This window comes from Osmerus eperlanus, chromosome 26 (assembly GCF_963692335.1).
Source record: "Osmerus eperlanus chromosome 26, fOsmEpe2.1, whole genome shotgun sequence".
NCBI lineage: Eukaryota > Metazoa > Chordata > Actinopteri > Osmeriformes > Osmeridae > Osmerus > Osmerus eperlanus.
The window spans coordinates 5778901-5792848 of record NC_085043.1 but is presented as its reverse complement, the minus strand read 5'-3'; the positions used below and the strand labels follow the sequence as shown (position 1 = coordinate 5792848).

The 13948-nt window shown below is 39.4% G+C and overlaps 1 protein-coding gene and 1 long non-coding RNA gene across 2 annotated transcripts; both read left to right on the top strand.

Annotated features, from left to right (window-relative positions):
- The first annotated feature begins 1286 nt into the window (after positions 1-1286).
- On the top strand, positions 1287-7239 carry LOC134012693 (calcium-activated chloride channel regulator 3A-1-like). Its single transcript, XM_062452234.1, has 13 exons — positions 1287-1413; positions 1511-1642; positions 1790-1940; positions 2017-2122; positions 2406-2562; positions 2781-3002; positions 3877-3994; positions 4294-4400; positions 4495-4713; positions 4936-5203; positions 5323-5487; positions 5659-5892; positions 5998-7239. The coding sequence occupies exons 1-13, from the start codon at positions 1294-1296 to the stop codon at positions 6384-6386; spliced, it is 2388 nt and encodes a 795-aa protein (XP_062308218.1). The 5' UTR covers positions 1287-1293; the 3' UTR covers positions 6387-7239.
- Positions 7240-10892: 3653 nt separating this feature from the next.
- On the top strand, positions 10893-11857 carry LOC134012960 (uncharacterized). Its single transcript, XR_009928660.1, has 4 exons — positions 10893-11043; positions 11128-11305; positions 11474-11580; positions 11675-11857. It is a non-coding gene; the product is annotated as an uncharacterized LOC134012960 (long non-coding RNA).
- Positions 11858-13948: the final 2091 nt, after the last annotated feature.

Below are 13948 nucleotides of genomic sequence, written 5' to 3'. Positions count from 1 at the left end.
CCCTTTGCCGTGTGGTGTTTTACCCTAGTATAAATACCCCATCTCTACCGGGTGCCCAATATTGGCCTATGCCCTTCATGTGACCCGTTCCAGGGGTAGTTTTATGAATTCTAAATAAAAGTATTTTCTTAACAACACAAAGAAACCCTCCTGTCTGTTGTGGTGTGTCCTGGGATTCTTTGCCTAGTGGGTTGTTCGTCTGTCCGGCGACATTACATGTATCACATGAAATAGTATACCTTTAAAGGTTTAGAGATGTAATTAAGATTGGGTGTTTATGATGAGAAAAAAACCCTTCTATATGGACGATTATCTACAGTACATGTATCAAAGGTTTAGAGATGTAATTACTGTCACACAGACCAGCGTTTATTATTTTCTTTATCGGTTTTACTCCATTTAGAAGTTCAAGTCCGGTTTCCCCAGACTGTCTTATCATTGAAACAGCTTATGGACGTCTGCAGTTCTTTCAATCTGATGATGGAGCTGATGGAGCTCATTGTTTGCAGCAGTCAGCACAGTAAAATATCTTTTACTGAAAGGAGTATTTTCCTGGAAGGACCAAGATAATCATTTATTTTTTCAACATCATGGAAGAACATACATATTTTACTGAACAGATCAAAGGTCAGATAAAAACAGAAATCACATCATATTCATTTTAATTACAGAACTGAGCATATCATATGATGATTATTCTATTATCAAAGACATTAGTGTTTAAGCAAGGTATACTTATGATACATCAATAAGATAAAATGGCATATACTTTTCAACAGTTTGATGCGGAACTGTGGAAATCTGACTTTCCTGACAAAATAATATGCTGAAAATCCATAAATTAAACTAAAAATTTTATATTTTGATTAAACATATGATCAAGACATTTGACAAGAATTGTCTGAATGATTACAAATCAAAAATACAGTTCCAAACACAGAATGTATGACAACTTCCAGCATAGTTTAACCACAACCATGTTGTTGTAACAATTCACAAATGTAGAAAGATCTACACATATCAGTAGAGGAATGGGTTCTTTATCATGGTTAGATTAGATATCTAATCTAACCATGATAAAAAGTTGGAAAAACATGCAACAGATTAGATATGCAATTATATCAATGCAATTTACTTCCACAGTGGAAAACCATTCCCCTCATGATGTGTAGATCTTTCTACATTTGTGAATCATTTACTAGATTCCCCTTTGGAATGGCATATATCTCAGATGACTTGCCACCCTAACTTAGTATTTGAACCATGGCATCCAAAGTGGCAGTTGTGCTCATAATGTTTTACCTGTCAGGATTTACCTGTGGGATCCGACTTGATGGCAATGGGTACACAGATATTCTAATAGCTATCAACCCTGCTGTGACTGAAGATCCTTTTCTCCTTGAACAAATCAAGGTAGGATGGAAACAAAAATATAAACATTGCAAAATTGATTATAGCCTGGATCTACTTTAAGCGTGGCCCTGATATAACTATTCATGAATTGTTTTAGGATATGGTGTTTAATGCCTCGTATTTATGTCAAGTGATGAAAAACAAATTGTACTTCAAGAATGTGACGATATTAGTACCCCCAAACTGGACAGGAAACTATTCCAGAGCAAATACTGAAACATATGAAAAGGTAAAATATCCGTTTGTTACCTTTTAATTATTACACTGTGAAATAATTAATCATCACATAAATAATGAACAAGCATCTGTGTGATTTGTGTTTGTATTATTCTCTCTGTATTATATTAATTCTCAAAGTGCTCATTCTTTTTTAAAGGCCAATATCATAATAGATGAGCCAAACAAATTAAATGGGAATGATCCTTATACTCTTCAGTATGGGGAATGTGGAACTGAGGGTCGCTATATCCATCTGACTCCTGATTTCCTGAAACGTGATGAACTCATTAACGTCTATGGACCCAGAGGTACTGTACGCATTTCCTTCAGTGATTGATTCTTAAATAATATGAATGCTGGTTAACCTTTAACTGTTGTTTGTAGGTAGGGTCCTTGTACATGAATGGGCACATCTAAGATGGGGTGTTTATGATGAATATGATGAGAGAAAACCCTTCTATACAGACAATGGAAAACTGGAGGCTACAAGGTAATGTTCATTTAATATTGCAAGACAATTGCAATATTAGGAAGAGATGTCATACAAAGTACAGCAAGGATTAAACTAAACATTGATTATTTCTATTAAGTTTATATTTTAACTCATGATATGTCAGTTGGATACTCATGTTTTAACATGGTCACACTACGTCCTTTTCCTGTATCCATCACGCTTCAAAGTTCACTTGAAACTTAATGTAAACTTGACTAAAGTTAACCTGTATTTAAAGCCCCACACTACTCATAAACTGTATTCTACAATACATTTCTAGATGTACTAAGGATATTACAGGAGAGTGGCGATCCATCTCCAATGGATTCACGTGCACACCGACCAATATCAACGGGGAGCCGTCCGACTGTTACTTCTTCCTGCATGAATCTCAAACGGCCAAAGCATCCGTTATGTATAGTCAGAGTATTGACTCAGTGGGTACAATCTATCTGATGAATTACAATTCCAGGTTGTCCAGTATATGAGTGCTGTTTCTGATACTGCTGTTTGTATGTTCATTGATGTGTCAGTATTTTTCTTACATGCGTTCCTTACCGTTAAAAAATTATAGATTGAATCAACAATGCATTGTAATTTATCTTTCTTATTTTAATTAGCAATAGATTCCTAATTTGTACTTGTCTCTGCCCAGGTAGTCGAGTTCTGCAATAAAGAAAATCACAACACTAAGGCTCCAAACATGCAGAACAGGATGTGTCGTCGCCGAAGTCTAGAGGAAGTTATATTTTCTTCCAGCGTGGAAAATATCCCTTCTAGTTCTTTACCATCACCCAGTCCAGAACCCACATTCTCAGTGGTGCAAAGACAACAAAGAGAAGTTTGTCTCATTCTAGATGTTTCAGGAAGCATGCAGGTACAGTATGTTGATAACTGTATTACTGTCATAACAATTTTATTATAGAGATAATAAAGCAATTTAACTGTATTGAGTAACCTGATCATTGAAATAGGATCAACAATAAAGACTGTATATGTGTGGGCGAACAGTATGTTGACATTTTATTACAGTAATTATGTTTTTATTGTACACATACGAAAGTGATTGAAATGTATTGAGTAACTTAGTTTCTGAAATGGGATCAACAACTAACAGACTGTATACGTGCTGTTGTTGTGCTAAGACAGAGAGTGTCCGACAAATGTTTTCTTTTCTTTTTTTTTTTAGGGCCAGAGAATTGTAAGACAACGTCAAGCAGTGGGGAGTCAGGTGGCTGAGCGGTGAGGGAATCGGGCTAGTAATCCAAAGGTTGCCAGTTCGATTCCCGGTCATGCCAACTGACGTTGTGTCCTTGGGCAAGGCACTTCACCCTACTTGCCTCGGGGGAATGTCCCTGTACTTACTGTAAGTCGCTCTGGATAAGAGCGTCTGCTAAATGACTAAATGTAAATGTAAGCAGCCTCACTTTTCTTGATGCAAATTATTGAAGACCAATCCTATGTTGGGATTGTCACCTTTCACTCAACTGCCTCAGTTCTAAAACCACTGACCTTGATTGATAATTTGGAGACCAGAGAAAAGCTGGCTGATTCACTGCCCACCAACGCCGGTGGTGGCACACAAATATGTCAAGGTCTTCATAAAGGATTAGAGGTAATTAAACAAAAGATGAATTGATCAATTTAATGCAATGTTATCTCTGACTAGATTGTGTCAGTGAACATTTACTTATTTCAGGTTCTCAGAGCACTTGATGGGTTTTCTAATGGAAAAGAAATTATTTTCTTGACTGATGGAGTCTTCTATAAATTGCTTAAATGATGCCGTCACAAGTGGTGCTACAGTACACACAATAATTTTAGGACCCAATGGGGATCCAGGTGTGAAAGACATGTCTGAAAATACAGGTGAGGTATAGAGCATCTTTTAAAATGAATTTACAAGCTTTCAGCCATGTCCATCCATTTGATTGCACTATGGAGAAATACTTTCATTTGCAAAGTTGAAAGATTGTTTTGTTTGATTGATTTCATTATTTGAATTGATCATTCCTTCTTTCTTCATTACAATTTGTAGGCGGTAGATCATTCTATGCAGGAGCATAGAAGCATGCAGCCAGTCCATCATTTTGATTGCACTATGGAGAAATACTTGATCATTTTGATGATCATTTGATCATTCTTTCTTTCTTCCTTACAATTTGTAGGCGGTAAATTCTTCTATGCCGGAGATACTTTAAATTCCAATGAGCTTGTGGATGTATTTGCCTCACTAACAACTTCTGATGGAAATCTGACACAACAGACAATCCAGGTTAGCTGACTGTAGTTGTCATGATGGTACGTAAACATTGATCTGCTTTTCATTTAGTACTCTGTTTTCACTATCTGCCATCTCTACCCAACAGCTTGAAAGCCTTGGATTTACTGTGAGTGGGTCTGGCTTGTTCAGTGGGACTGTGTCCATTGACAAGTCAATTGGCAACAACACAGCTTTTCTCATCCTCTATGAACACAATCCACCACCAACCATCCTTGTAGAAAGCCCCTCTGGACAGAAATATAATACGTTTAAACCTGATCCTCAAGGGAATTCTCTCACCCTGAATATTCCAGGAACAGCAGAGGTGTGTGTTTAATTACATTATTTTAAAATGTTCATGGAATATATTTGTACTTACAGACACGTACATGCAAATTTCTAAAATTACTTCCACCTGTATACATACTGTATGTATTTTATATGGTTGTGGTTAGTTATGCTATATGATGGGTATCGCCAACATCCTACATTTTGTCACGTGCCTAGTTTATGAAGTGTTTACATTTCCTGTCCTATTCAACCCCAGACAGGAAAATGGACTTACAACATTACCAACAAGGGACAAACACAGACTATGTCAATAACAGTGACCAGTCGTGCGGTCAGTGCAGATGTGCCGCCTGTTACAGTGAAGACTCACATGAACCAACAGTCCAGTAACGGCACCAAAGCCATGGTGGTTTTTGCAGAGGTCAGCCAGAATGGACTTCCTGTCATACTGGCAGACGTGAGAGCTACTCTGGAGTCTGATGCTGGAGACAAACAAGAGTTGAATTTACTAGATAATGGAGCAGGTGAGTAATAAAAGAGCTGCAAAACCATAAATTCGACTGGACATCTTAAATAAAGAATATAAAATGTTGTCATCGCCTTCATTATTGCTAATACACTATCACACAAATCTTTTTTTAAGGTGCCGATGCTTTCAGAAATGATGGCATCTATTCCAGATACTTTACGCAAATGAAAAGTGGGAAATACAACTTGAAAGTGAGAGTACAGAACGGAACTGAAACAGTTAGATTCTCCCTCAACAGACGCAGTGGTGCCATGTACATACCTGGATATGTGGTTGATGGTATGGCTCCATTATACACATTACGTTTGGACACTAAGGATTTGTGTGTGAATTCATGTGAAGGCCTGCATCCTCTTAAAATCTAAAGTCCTTGTTGCCAACAAAATCAAATGTATCATAGACCTCACTGATTTCCTTCTTCAGTTAACTGTTTGATGACCGTTCCTTCAGGAAAGGTGGAGCTCAATCCACCAAAGCCCTCTGTTGGTGAGGAGGACCTAGTGGCAGATGTTGGCATCTTCAGCAGGACAGCCATAGGTGAGAGCTTCACTGTGAATCTGCCACCTGGTGTTCCTGCGACGAAATTCCCCCCCAACACCATCACAGACCTGAACGCAGAGTTGGTGAAGGACATAGTGCTGCTCACCTGGACTGCACCTGGGGAGGACTTGGACCAGGGCACAGGTGAGAACAAATCTGTGCTCCCACAACATGGTTTCCGTTTCGGACACTTTGCCTAAACAGAAGTGACTGTACGTCACAAGTACCTGATGTGTGATTTCTTCTCAGCGAGTGAATACGAGATCCGCTACAGTGAGGATCCTGATGTGCTCACGTCCAACTTCAGCAACGCTCATCCAGTCAACTCATCTAACCTGCTACCAAGTGAATCTGGATCCTCAGAACAGCTCTCCTTCACTCCCACCCATGGAACGATGACAAACGGCACAACTCTGTTCTTTGCAGTTAAAGCAGTTGACAAGGATATGCTTTCCTCTGAAACCTCCAACCTTGCTCAAGTGACCAAGGTCATTGGGTACATTGAAAGTCCTGGCAATGGTGTAAACATGATAGAAATTTTCATATCCATTGCCGTGGTAGCCATAGCGGTCGGTTTGATTGTAGGTGTGACAATGACTGTACTAAAACAAAAACAGAGTCTGCAAATTACAGTCTAACATTGTGCACTCTGCAATAATTGAAAGTACTGAGCACTGCATATAAAACAAAGAAAGATCAAACATCACATATTATAAAATAGGATGATTCTGTTTTACAAGCAAGTAAGCTCTGGTATATTGAAAAAAGATTCTGATGAAACGAACAATGTCCATTCACAAATATTGATTAATTCCTGAACATTGATACATACTTCCAACATCTTTAGTTGGACCTTTCTTCTGGCATTTCTTAGTCTCATTTTAGGTGGAATGATGGTCAGGTGTATGTGCATGCACTGTAAGGCTTGAGCCATGCAAAATGTTAAAATGGCTCAGATTATGCAACCTAATGTTTTCAAAGAATTTCCAATAGATTTGCTACATCTGCATTCCAGCGTTTTTACACAGGCCAATTCTAAATGTGTGTTTCTTTCAAAAACTCAATTTATAAAGCCTCTGGTATTTCCTACTTTAGATGGATTGGTGGAGAATGTCACAATGTCAACTCTGTCAACTATTTTAATTACAAAGTGTAGACTAATTGTTTTGTGTCCATCCACGTACATTTGCCTGTGTGCTTTGATTGGTGTAGTGAGTTTTTGAGGGTGTGTGTGCGTGTGCAAGAGTTTGTGGAGCCCAAACATCTTCAGTACAGTCTCAGAGGCCTGGTATGGAGTCAAATTCCCAGCCTGAAGTATTGTCTCAGTCCATCTCTGGGCAGAACCAATCTCTTTTCACAACCAGATATTTAAATAATAAACGATGGCATCCTCACTCAGCAGTCCTCATTTTGTATTTTCTGACTCTTGCAGGCCACATTTAAATTCAGTTATGCAGTGTCACCACTAGGTGACAGGCATGCTCTTCTGTGTTGTCTTCTATACTTTACTGCAACAGTAACCTCCCTACACTGGCTGTCCTCATAGTTCCAAAAGACTGTTTGATAACAGTCCTCATAGTGCACAAGAGTATGGTTACACCATGCGTTCAAGCCTTGCTTAAATATGCTGATTGATCGATCTTTTGCAGTGCATGCGTTTTTTAAACCTGAACTAATCAACTCTAAAATGTAACTTCAATCATTTAACTGATAATGTGATAATCCTAAGAATTAAGAACAATAAAACAGACAATAAAATAGCTTCCCTCCTGACGGAGGAATCCCAAAAATCTAAAATATAGTTCCAAACACAGAATGTGTGACAACCTCCAGCATTGTTTGTTTATACATGAAAATTAGTTGCAGCCGATTAGATTCTGTCATGTAATTATGTAGCATTGAGTATTTAAAAGACACAAATAAAGATTGATTGGGTTTTGGTTGAAGTCCGGAAACAGGACATTATAGTGATAGGGCCTATTTGTCTAGACCTACTGTATTAGGATACACGCTACGGAGAGTGTCCTGTTCTAACTTGTTCTTTTATATGTGTTACAGGTAAGCTGACAGTAATTAATACTCTATTGGGCAACAGTAGGCCTATTATGTTTCGGTAGAGCTTTATCCAGAGCGACTTCCAGTGAGTACAGGGACATTCTCCAGAGGCAAAAGCAGACAAAAGTGGATCTTTGTGGATGGAACTAAGATGCATTGTGTCGTCTGTCGTATGTTCCCGTCTAAAGCAGACAAAAGTGGATCTTTTTACACAGGCACTGACAATTTTCGAAAACAATCCCTGACCAGCCATGCTAATAGCACTAGCAGCCAGCACCTGGTTTGCGTGACAGCTAAGCGGGTGGTTGACAATCCATCTTCCGGGCCGTTGACAATGTTGGTCAGGAATTTAAATGCAGATGCCCATCGTGTTATTGCACGACTTATAACAATGGCATATCACGTAATTAAGACGGACCAGCCGATCGCCTCGTTCCCCCAGGCTTTTGAACTGCAGCAGAAGAATAGTGTCAACTTGGGTACTCAGTATCATACTGATGAAATTCTATGGAAGCTTTTATATATTAGCATTGAGGGAACAGAGGTTTCACAGTTTCAGCCAGACAGAGTTGTCCAGAGATGGCTGTCAGCAGGGGAGAGAGCACGTCATGTTTGAGGTTAAAAGTAAATTGTTTTGCTGACCTTTGTATTTTTAACACTAGAAATGTGATTTCATTTTTGTTCTTTTTATATATAGGATGTTTAAAAAATGGTTAGACATGTTAACAGAATAACATATAAGTCTTTGGTTTTGTTGTAACAATGATAAATTTCAACTTTTGGAGGGGGGCAGTAAAAATGGTCTTGGTATATTGGTATATTTTTTACAGGTAAGCGGACGGTATTTATAATGTAATACGGTACGCTAGGCCTATTATGTTTCGGTAGAGCTTTAGTTTGTCCCGGAGACGTTACGAAATGTTGAATATGACTGTGATTAATAGTGTGTGAATACCTCGCACCTGGAATTACGTATGGCAATTTGAATAATTCCGGTAAAAGCAAGTGAATTTCAGTTCGAGATCAAGTGAGAGAAACAGAAGCAGATTAGAAGCGCATATCGTTGAGACAAAAGTGTGAGATGGATGACAGATGACTAATTGGGCTAAACTTAGCAGCACGTGTTAACAAGACTGTGATCACCCCGCTATAGACAATACCTCTACCTCATAGTGTCATCCTTTGGTGGGTAATCGGGAGAATCGGGAGAGTTCCCGGTGGGTCGCTTCACTTTTGGGCCGGTGGGCCGCTTCACTTTTGGGCCGCTTTACATTTGTCACGTTCCGCATCTACATCTACACACGTTCCGCATTCTGACACCTTAGCCACTGCATGGGTTGTACCATGTGACGGAGTTCTCAGTACGACGCCATGCCAGAGTCGGCCCAACTTAATGAGACCGTAGGCTTCTTCAGCCAACCCGGACTTCAGCCGATAGTGCCGACACTCACACACAAGCTTTGCATCAACAACGTAACGCATCATTTGAACCATAATCGGGCCAGGTACAGTGTGATGTAGTCAGTACGACTACACCATGCCAGAGTGGGCCCGACCAAGTGAGACTTCAGCCGACCCGGACTTCAGCCGATTGTGCCAACATTCAGCGGAAGCGGGCCGACAGTGCTTGCTATGTGGGTAGAGTTGGTTGGGTCCATAGCGCGTCTTTTCCAAAAAGTTTTCTCAGATAGGCTACAGATAGCTGGGACGGGCGGCCCTACCGTAACGATACGCGTCAGGGAGGATGGATGGGAGCAGGGCCGGAGTAATGGCATCACAAGACAAGGTTTTACCAATTGAAAAACGTCTGTTTATTTTACATAAAGCTCAAAAAAGTATTTTGCGCTCAAATAATGGCCACAAATTTTCGCTCGCGTGCTTTGCGCGCTCGCATTAAGTGTAGAAGTGCCTATCTTGCATCACATCAGACCCATACGTCCTAGGTTGGGGCAAAGCTCCGAATGTTTAAAACGTTAAGCAGTCTCAAAAATTGTATCAATATAAAAAATAATACAATCCCTTTCTGTAATCATGATACCCCCCAGAACAATTGAACAACCATGGGAAATACCGTTCTAGTTACCGCTGGCTCTTAGTGAAGAGCCAGTAGGGTGTAGGTTACACATTTATAAGATAAAATGGCATGTACTTTTCTAACCGTTCGATGTGGAATGTGAAAATCTGACCTTCCTGAAATTTGCATTTCCATAGTTTGTTTATCCATGATGAGTTGGAGAAATATGCAAAATATTACGTCAATATAATTTCGATAATGGAAAAAAACTGCTCTCATTGTGTGTGTAGATTACCTTTTGGAATGGCATAAATCTCAGATAACATGTCACCGAATTCTTAAAAGTCTAACAATTACATGAATATAGATCATTTCCATACTGGAAAACCACTCATTTCCTGATACGTGCACCCCTTTCTATCTTTGTGAATCATTCGCTAGAAATCTCAGATAACATACCACCCTAACTGAGTATTTTGAACTATGACCTCCAAAGTGGTAGTTGTACTTGTAATGTTCTACCTGTCAGGATTTACCTGTGGGATCCGACTTGATGGCAATGGGTACACAGATATTCTAATTGCTATCAACCCTGCTGTGACTGAAGACCCTTTGCTCCTTGACCGAATCAAGGTAGGGTGGAGATAAATATTAAATAATATGAACATTACAAAAACATTTTATTTTAGCCTGGATCTACTTTAAGCGTGGACTTCAGTCAAAGCCCTTGACTTTGCCATGAAGTCGCTGGCCCTGATATAACCATTCATTCTTTTAGGAAATGGTGTCTGACGCCTCCTCGTATTTATTTCAAAGATGTGACGATATAAGTACCTCCAAACTGGACAGGAAACTATTCCAGAGCAAATACTGAAACATAGGAAAAGGTCAAATGTCTGTTTTGATTACACTGTGAAATATTTAATCATAACATAAATAATGGATAAATAAGCATCTGTGTGCTGTGTGTTTACATTATTCTCTCTGTATTATATTTAAACTTTATTTTTACTTTTTTATATCAATTAATATTAATATATTAATTGATTGAAATTGATGAAGACCAATCCTATGTTGGGATTGTCACCTTTCACTCAACTGCCTCAGTCCTAAAACCATTGACCTTGATTGATAATTTGGAGACCAGAGAAAAGCTGTCTGAGTCACTGCCCACTATCCTCGGTGGTGGCACACAAATATGTCAAGGTCTTTATAAAGGATTAGAGGTAATTAAACAAAATAATTTATCAATTTATTGCAATATAATCTCTGACTAGGTTGCTTCAGTGAATATTTACTCTATATTTCAGGTTCTCAAAACACTTGATGGGTTTTCAAATGGAAAATTAATTATTTTCTTAACTGATGGAGAGTCTAATGATCCAATAAATTGCGTAAACAAAGCCATCACAAGTGGTGCTACAGTACACACAATTAGTTTTGGACCTGGTGGAGATCCACTTATGGAAGAGATGGCTGAAAAAACAGGTGAGGTATAGAGCATGCTTTTAAATGAATTTTCAAGCTTACATCCAGTCCATCCTTTTGATTGCACTATGGAGAAATACTTTAAATTGTAGAGTTGAAAAATTGTTAGTTATTTTGGTTGATTGATTTTATTTGAATTGATCATTCCTTCTTCATTACAATTTGTAGGCGGTAAATTATTCTCTGTCGGCGATACTTTAATTTCCAATGAGCTTATGGATGTCTTTGCCTCACTAACAACTTCTGATGGAGATCTGACACAACAGACTATCCAGGTAAGCTGACTGTAGTCGCCATAACGATACTTTACAATGTATCTGCATTATATTCAGTAGTCTGTTCTCACTATCTGCCATCTCTACCCAACAGCTTGAAAGCCTTGGATTTACTGTAAGTGGGTCTGGCTTGTCCAGTGGGACTGTGTCCATTGACAAGACAATTGGCAACAACACAGCTTTTCTCATCCTCTATGACGTCAGTCCACCACCAACCATCCTTGTAGAAAGCCCCTCTGGACAGAAATATAATACGTTTAAACTTGATCCCAAAGATAATTCTCTCACCCTGTATATTTTAGGAACAGCAGAGGTGTGTATTTACATAAATTTGAAATGTTCATGGAATATATTTGTATTTACAGACACGTACATGCAAATTTCAAGCCGATCAGTGAAGACTCACATGAACCAACTGTCCAGTAACGGTGCCAAACCCATGGTGGTTTATGCAGAGGTCAGCCAGAATGGACTTCCTGTCATACTGGCAGACGTAAGAGTTACTCTGGAGTCTGATGCTGCAGACAAACATGAGATGGATTTACTAGATATTGGAGAAGGTAAAGAGCTACATAATTATACATACTACCTAATAGTTTGACTGGACATCTTAAATAAATGTAGTGTCATGAGAAGAGCCAACTAGGGCAGGCAAGAGTGAGGCAGTGCAACAGGGCGGGAAGGTCAACGCAAACACAGGTTCAACATGAAGACGGCACTTTATTTTCCAGACGACAAAAAATAAAACTCTAGTAGGTTCCTCCTCCAGTCCAAACTTCCACAGTCCAACACAAATCCACAAAAGTTCAACACAAACGACTTTCCCCTTCAACGGCATCCTTCACTCACCAAACAGGGCTTAGTATTCAAACTGCTGCTCTCTGGTCCAATCTACCCAGGCATGTGCCCTCTGTCTCTCTGGTTTCTCTCCCTGCTCTTTCCCTTCCCCCCCTTTTCTAGTCCTAACTTAATTAGGTGGCTTACACAACTACACCTATCCAATTGGTGAGGGATTCTGGGAGATGTAGTGTGGGCCACCTCAGCCATTTTGGGGTGTTGCCACCTCTCTTGTCTAGGAATGTAACATCCCTCCACCACCTGTCCCCTTGTGATGTCACATAAAGAATATGACATTTTGTCAGTGCCTTCAATATAGATAATACACCTATCACACAAAACGTTTTTTAAGGTGCCGATGCTTTAAAAAACGATGGCATCTATTCCAGATACTTTACGCAAATGAAAGGTGGGAAATACAACTTGAAAGTGAGAGTACAGAACAGAGATGGAACAGCTAGATTCTCCCTCAAGAGACACAGTGGTGCCATGTACATACCTGGATATGTGGTTGATGGTATGGCTCCATTATACACATTACGTTTGGACACTAAGGATTTGGACGTGAATTCATGTGAAAGACTGCAACCTCTTAAAATGTATCATATCCCTGTGGACAGAGTGCTGCTCACCTGGACAGCACCTGGGGAAGACTTCGACCAGGGCACAGGTGAGAACAAATGTGTACTCCCACAACATGGCTTCCGTTTCGGACACTTGTGACTGTATGTCACAAGTACCTGACGTGTGATTTCTTCTCAGCGAGTGAATACGAGATCCGCTACAGTGAGGATCCTGATCTGCTCAGATCCAACTTCAGCAACGCTCATCCAGTCAACTCATCTAACCTGCTACCAAGTGAATCTGGATCCTCAGAACAGCTCTCCTTCACTCCCACCCATGGAACGATGAGAAACGGCACCACTCTCTTCTTTGCAGTTAAAGCAGTTGACAAGGATATGCTTTCCTCTGAAACCTCCAACCTTGCTCAAGTAACCAAGGTCATTGGTTACATTGAAAGTCCTGGCAATGGTGTAAACATGATAGCAATTTACATATCCATAGTAGCCATAGCGGGCGGTTTGAGTCTGCAAATGATGAAATCTGATGAAACCATCCATGTTCATTCACAAATATTGATTAATTCCTGAACATTAATACACACTTCCAACACCTTTAATTGGACCTTTCATCTGGCATTTCTCATTTTAGGCGTAACGATGGTCACCCATATGTGCATGCACTGTAAGATGAATTATTTTTAAGAGTAGAGACAATCAAATAACGTGAGGGAATAGATTATGCGAGTTAAAATTAGCACAATGATTTATTGAAATAAATGGAAATATTATGAACAGTACTGGATATTTCTTATTGGTTTTAGTAAGAGTTTGATGGGCTTACACATGAAGCAAAACATACAATGGGTCAGATGGAAAGAGCAGGAAGTTGGCGGAGAACAAGCCTTTGTCTAATAACCTGGAACGGTAGCTAGTTTTGGAGTGTAGTCTTATCAAACATACACAATGTA

Excerpts from the sequence above, each read along its gene's own strand:
- LOC134012693 (XM_062452234.1), top strand. The coding sequence starts at position 1,294 with ATGTTTTACCTGTCAGGATTTACCTGTGGGATCCGACTTGATGGCAAT. Across the intron at positions 1,643-1,789 it reads ATACTGAAACATATGAAAAG|GCCAATATCATAATAGATGA; the intron begins GTAAAATATCCG and ends TCTTTTTTAAAG. Across the intron at positions 3,003-3,876 it reads ATGTTTCAGGAAGCATGCAG|CTGATGGAGTCTTCTATAAA; the intron begins GTACAGTATGTT and ends TTATTTTCTTGA.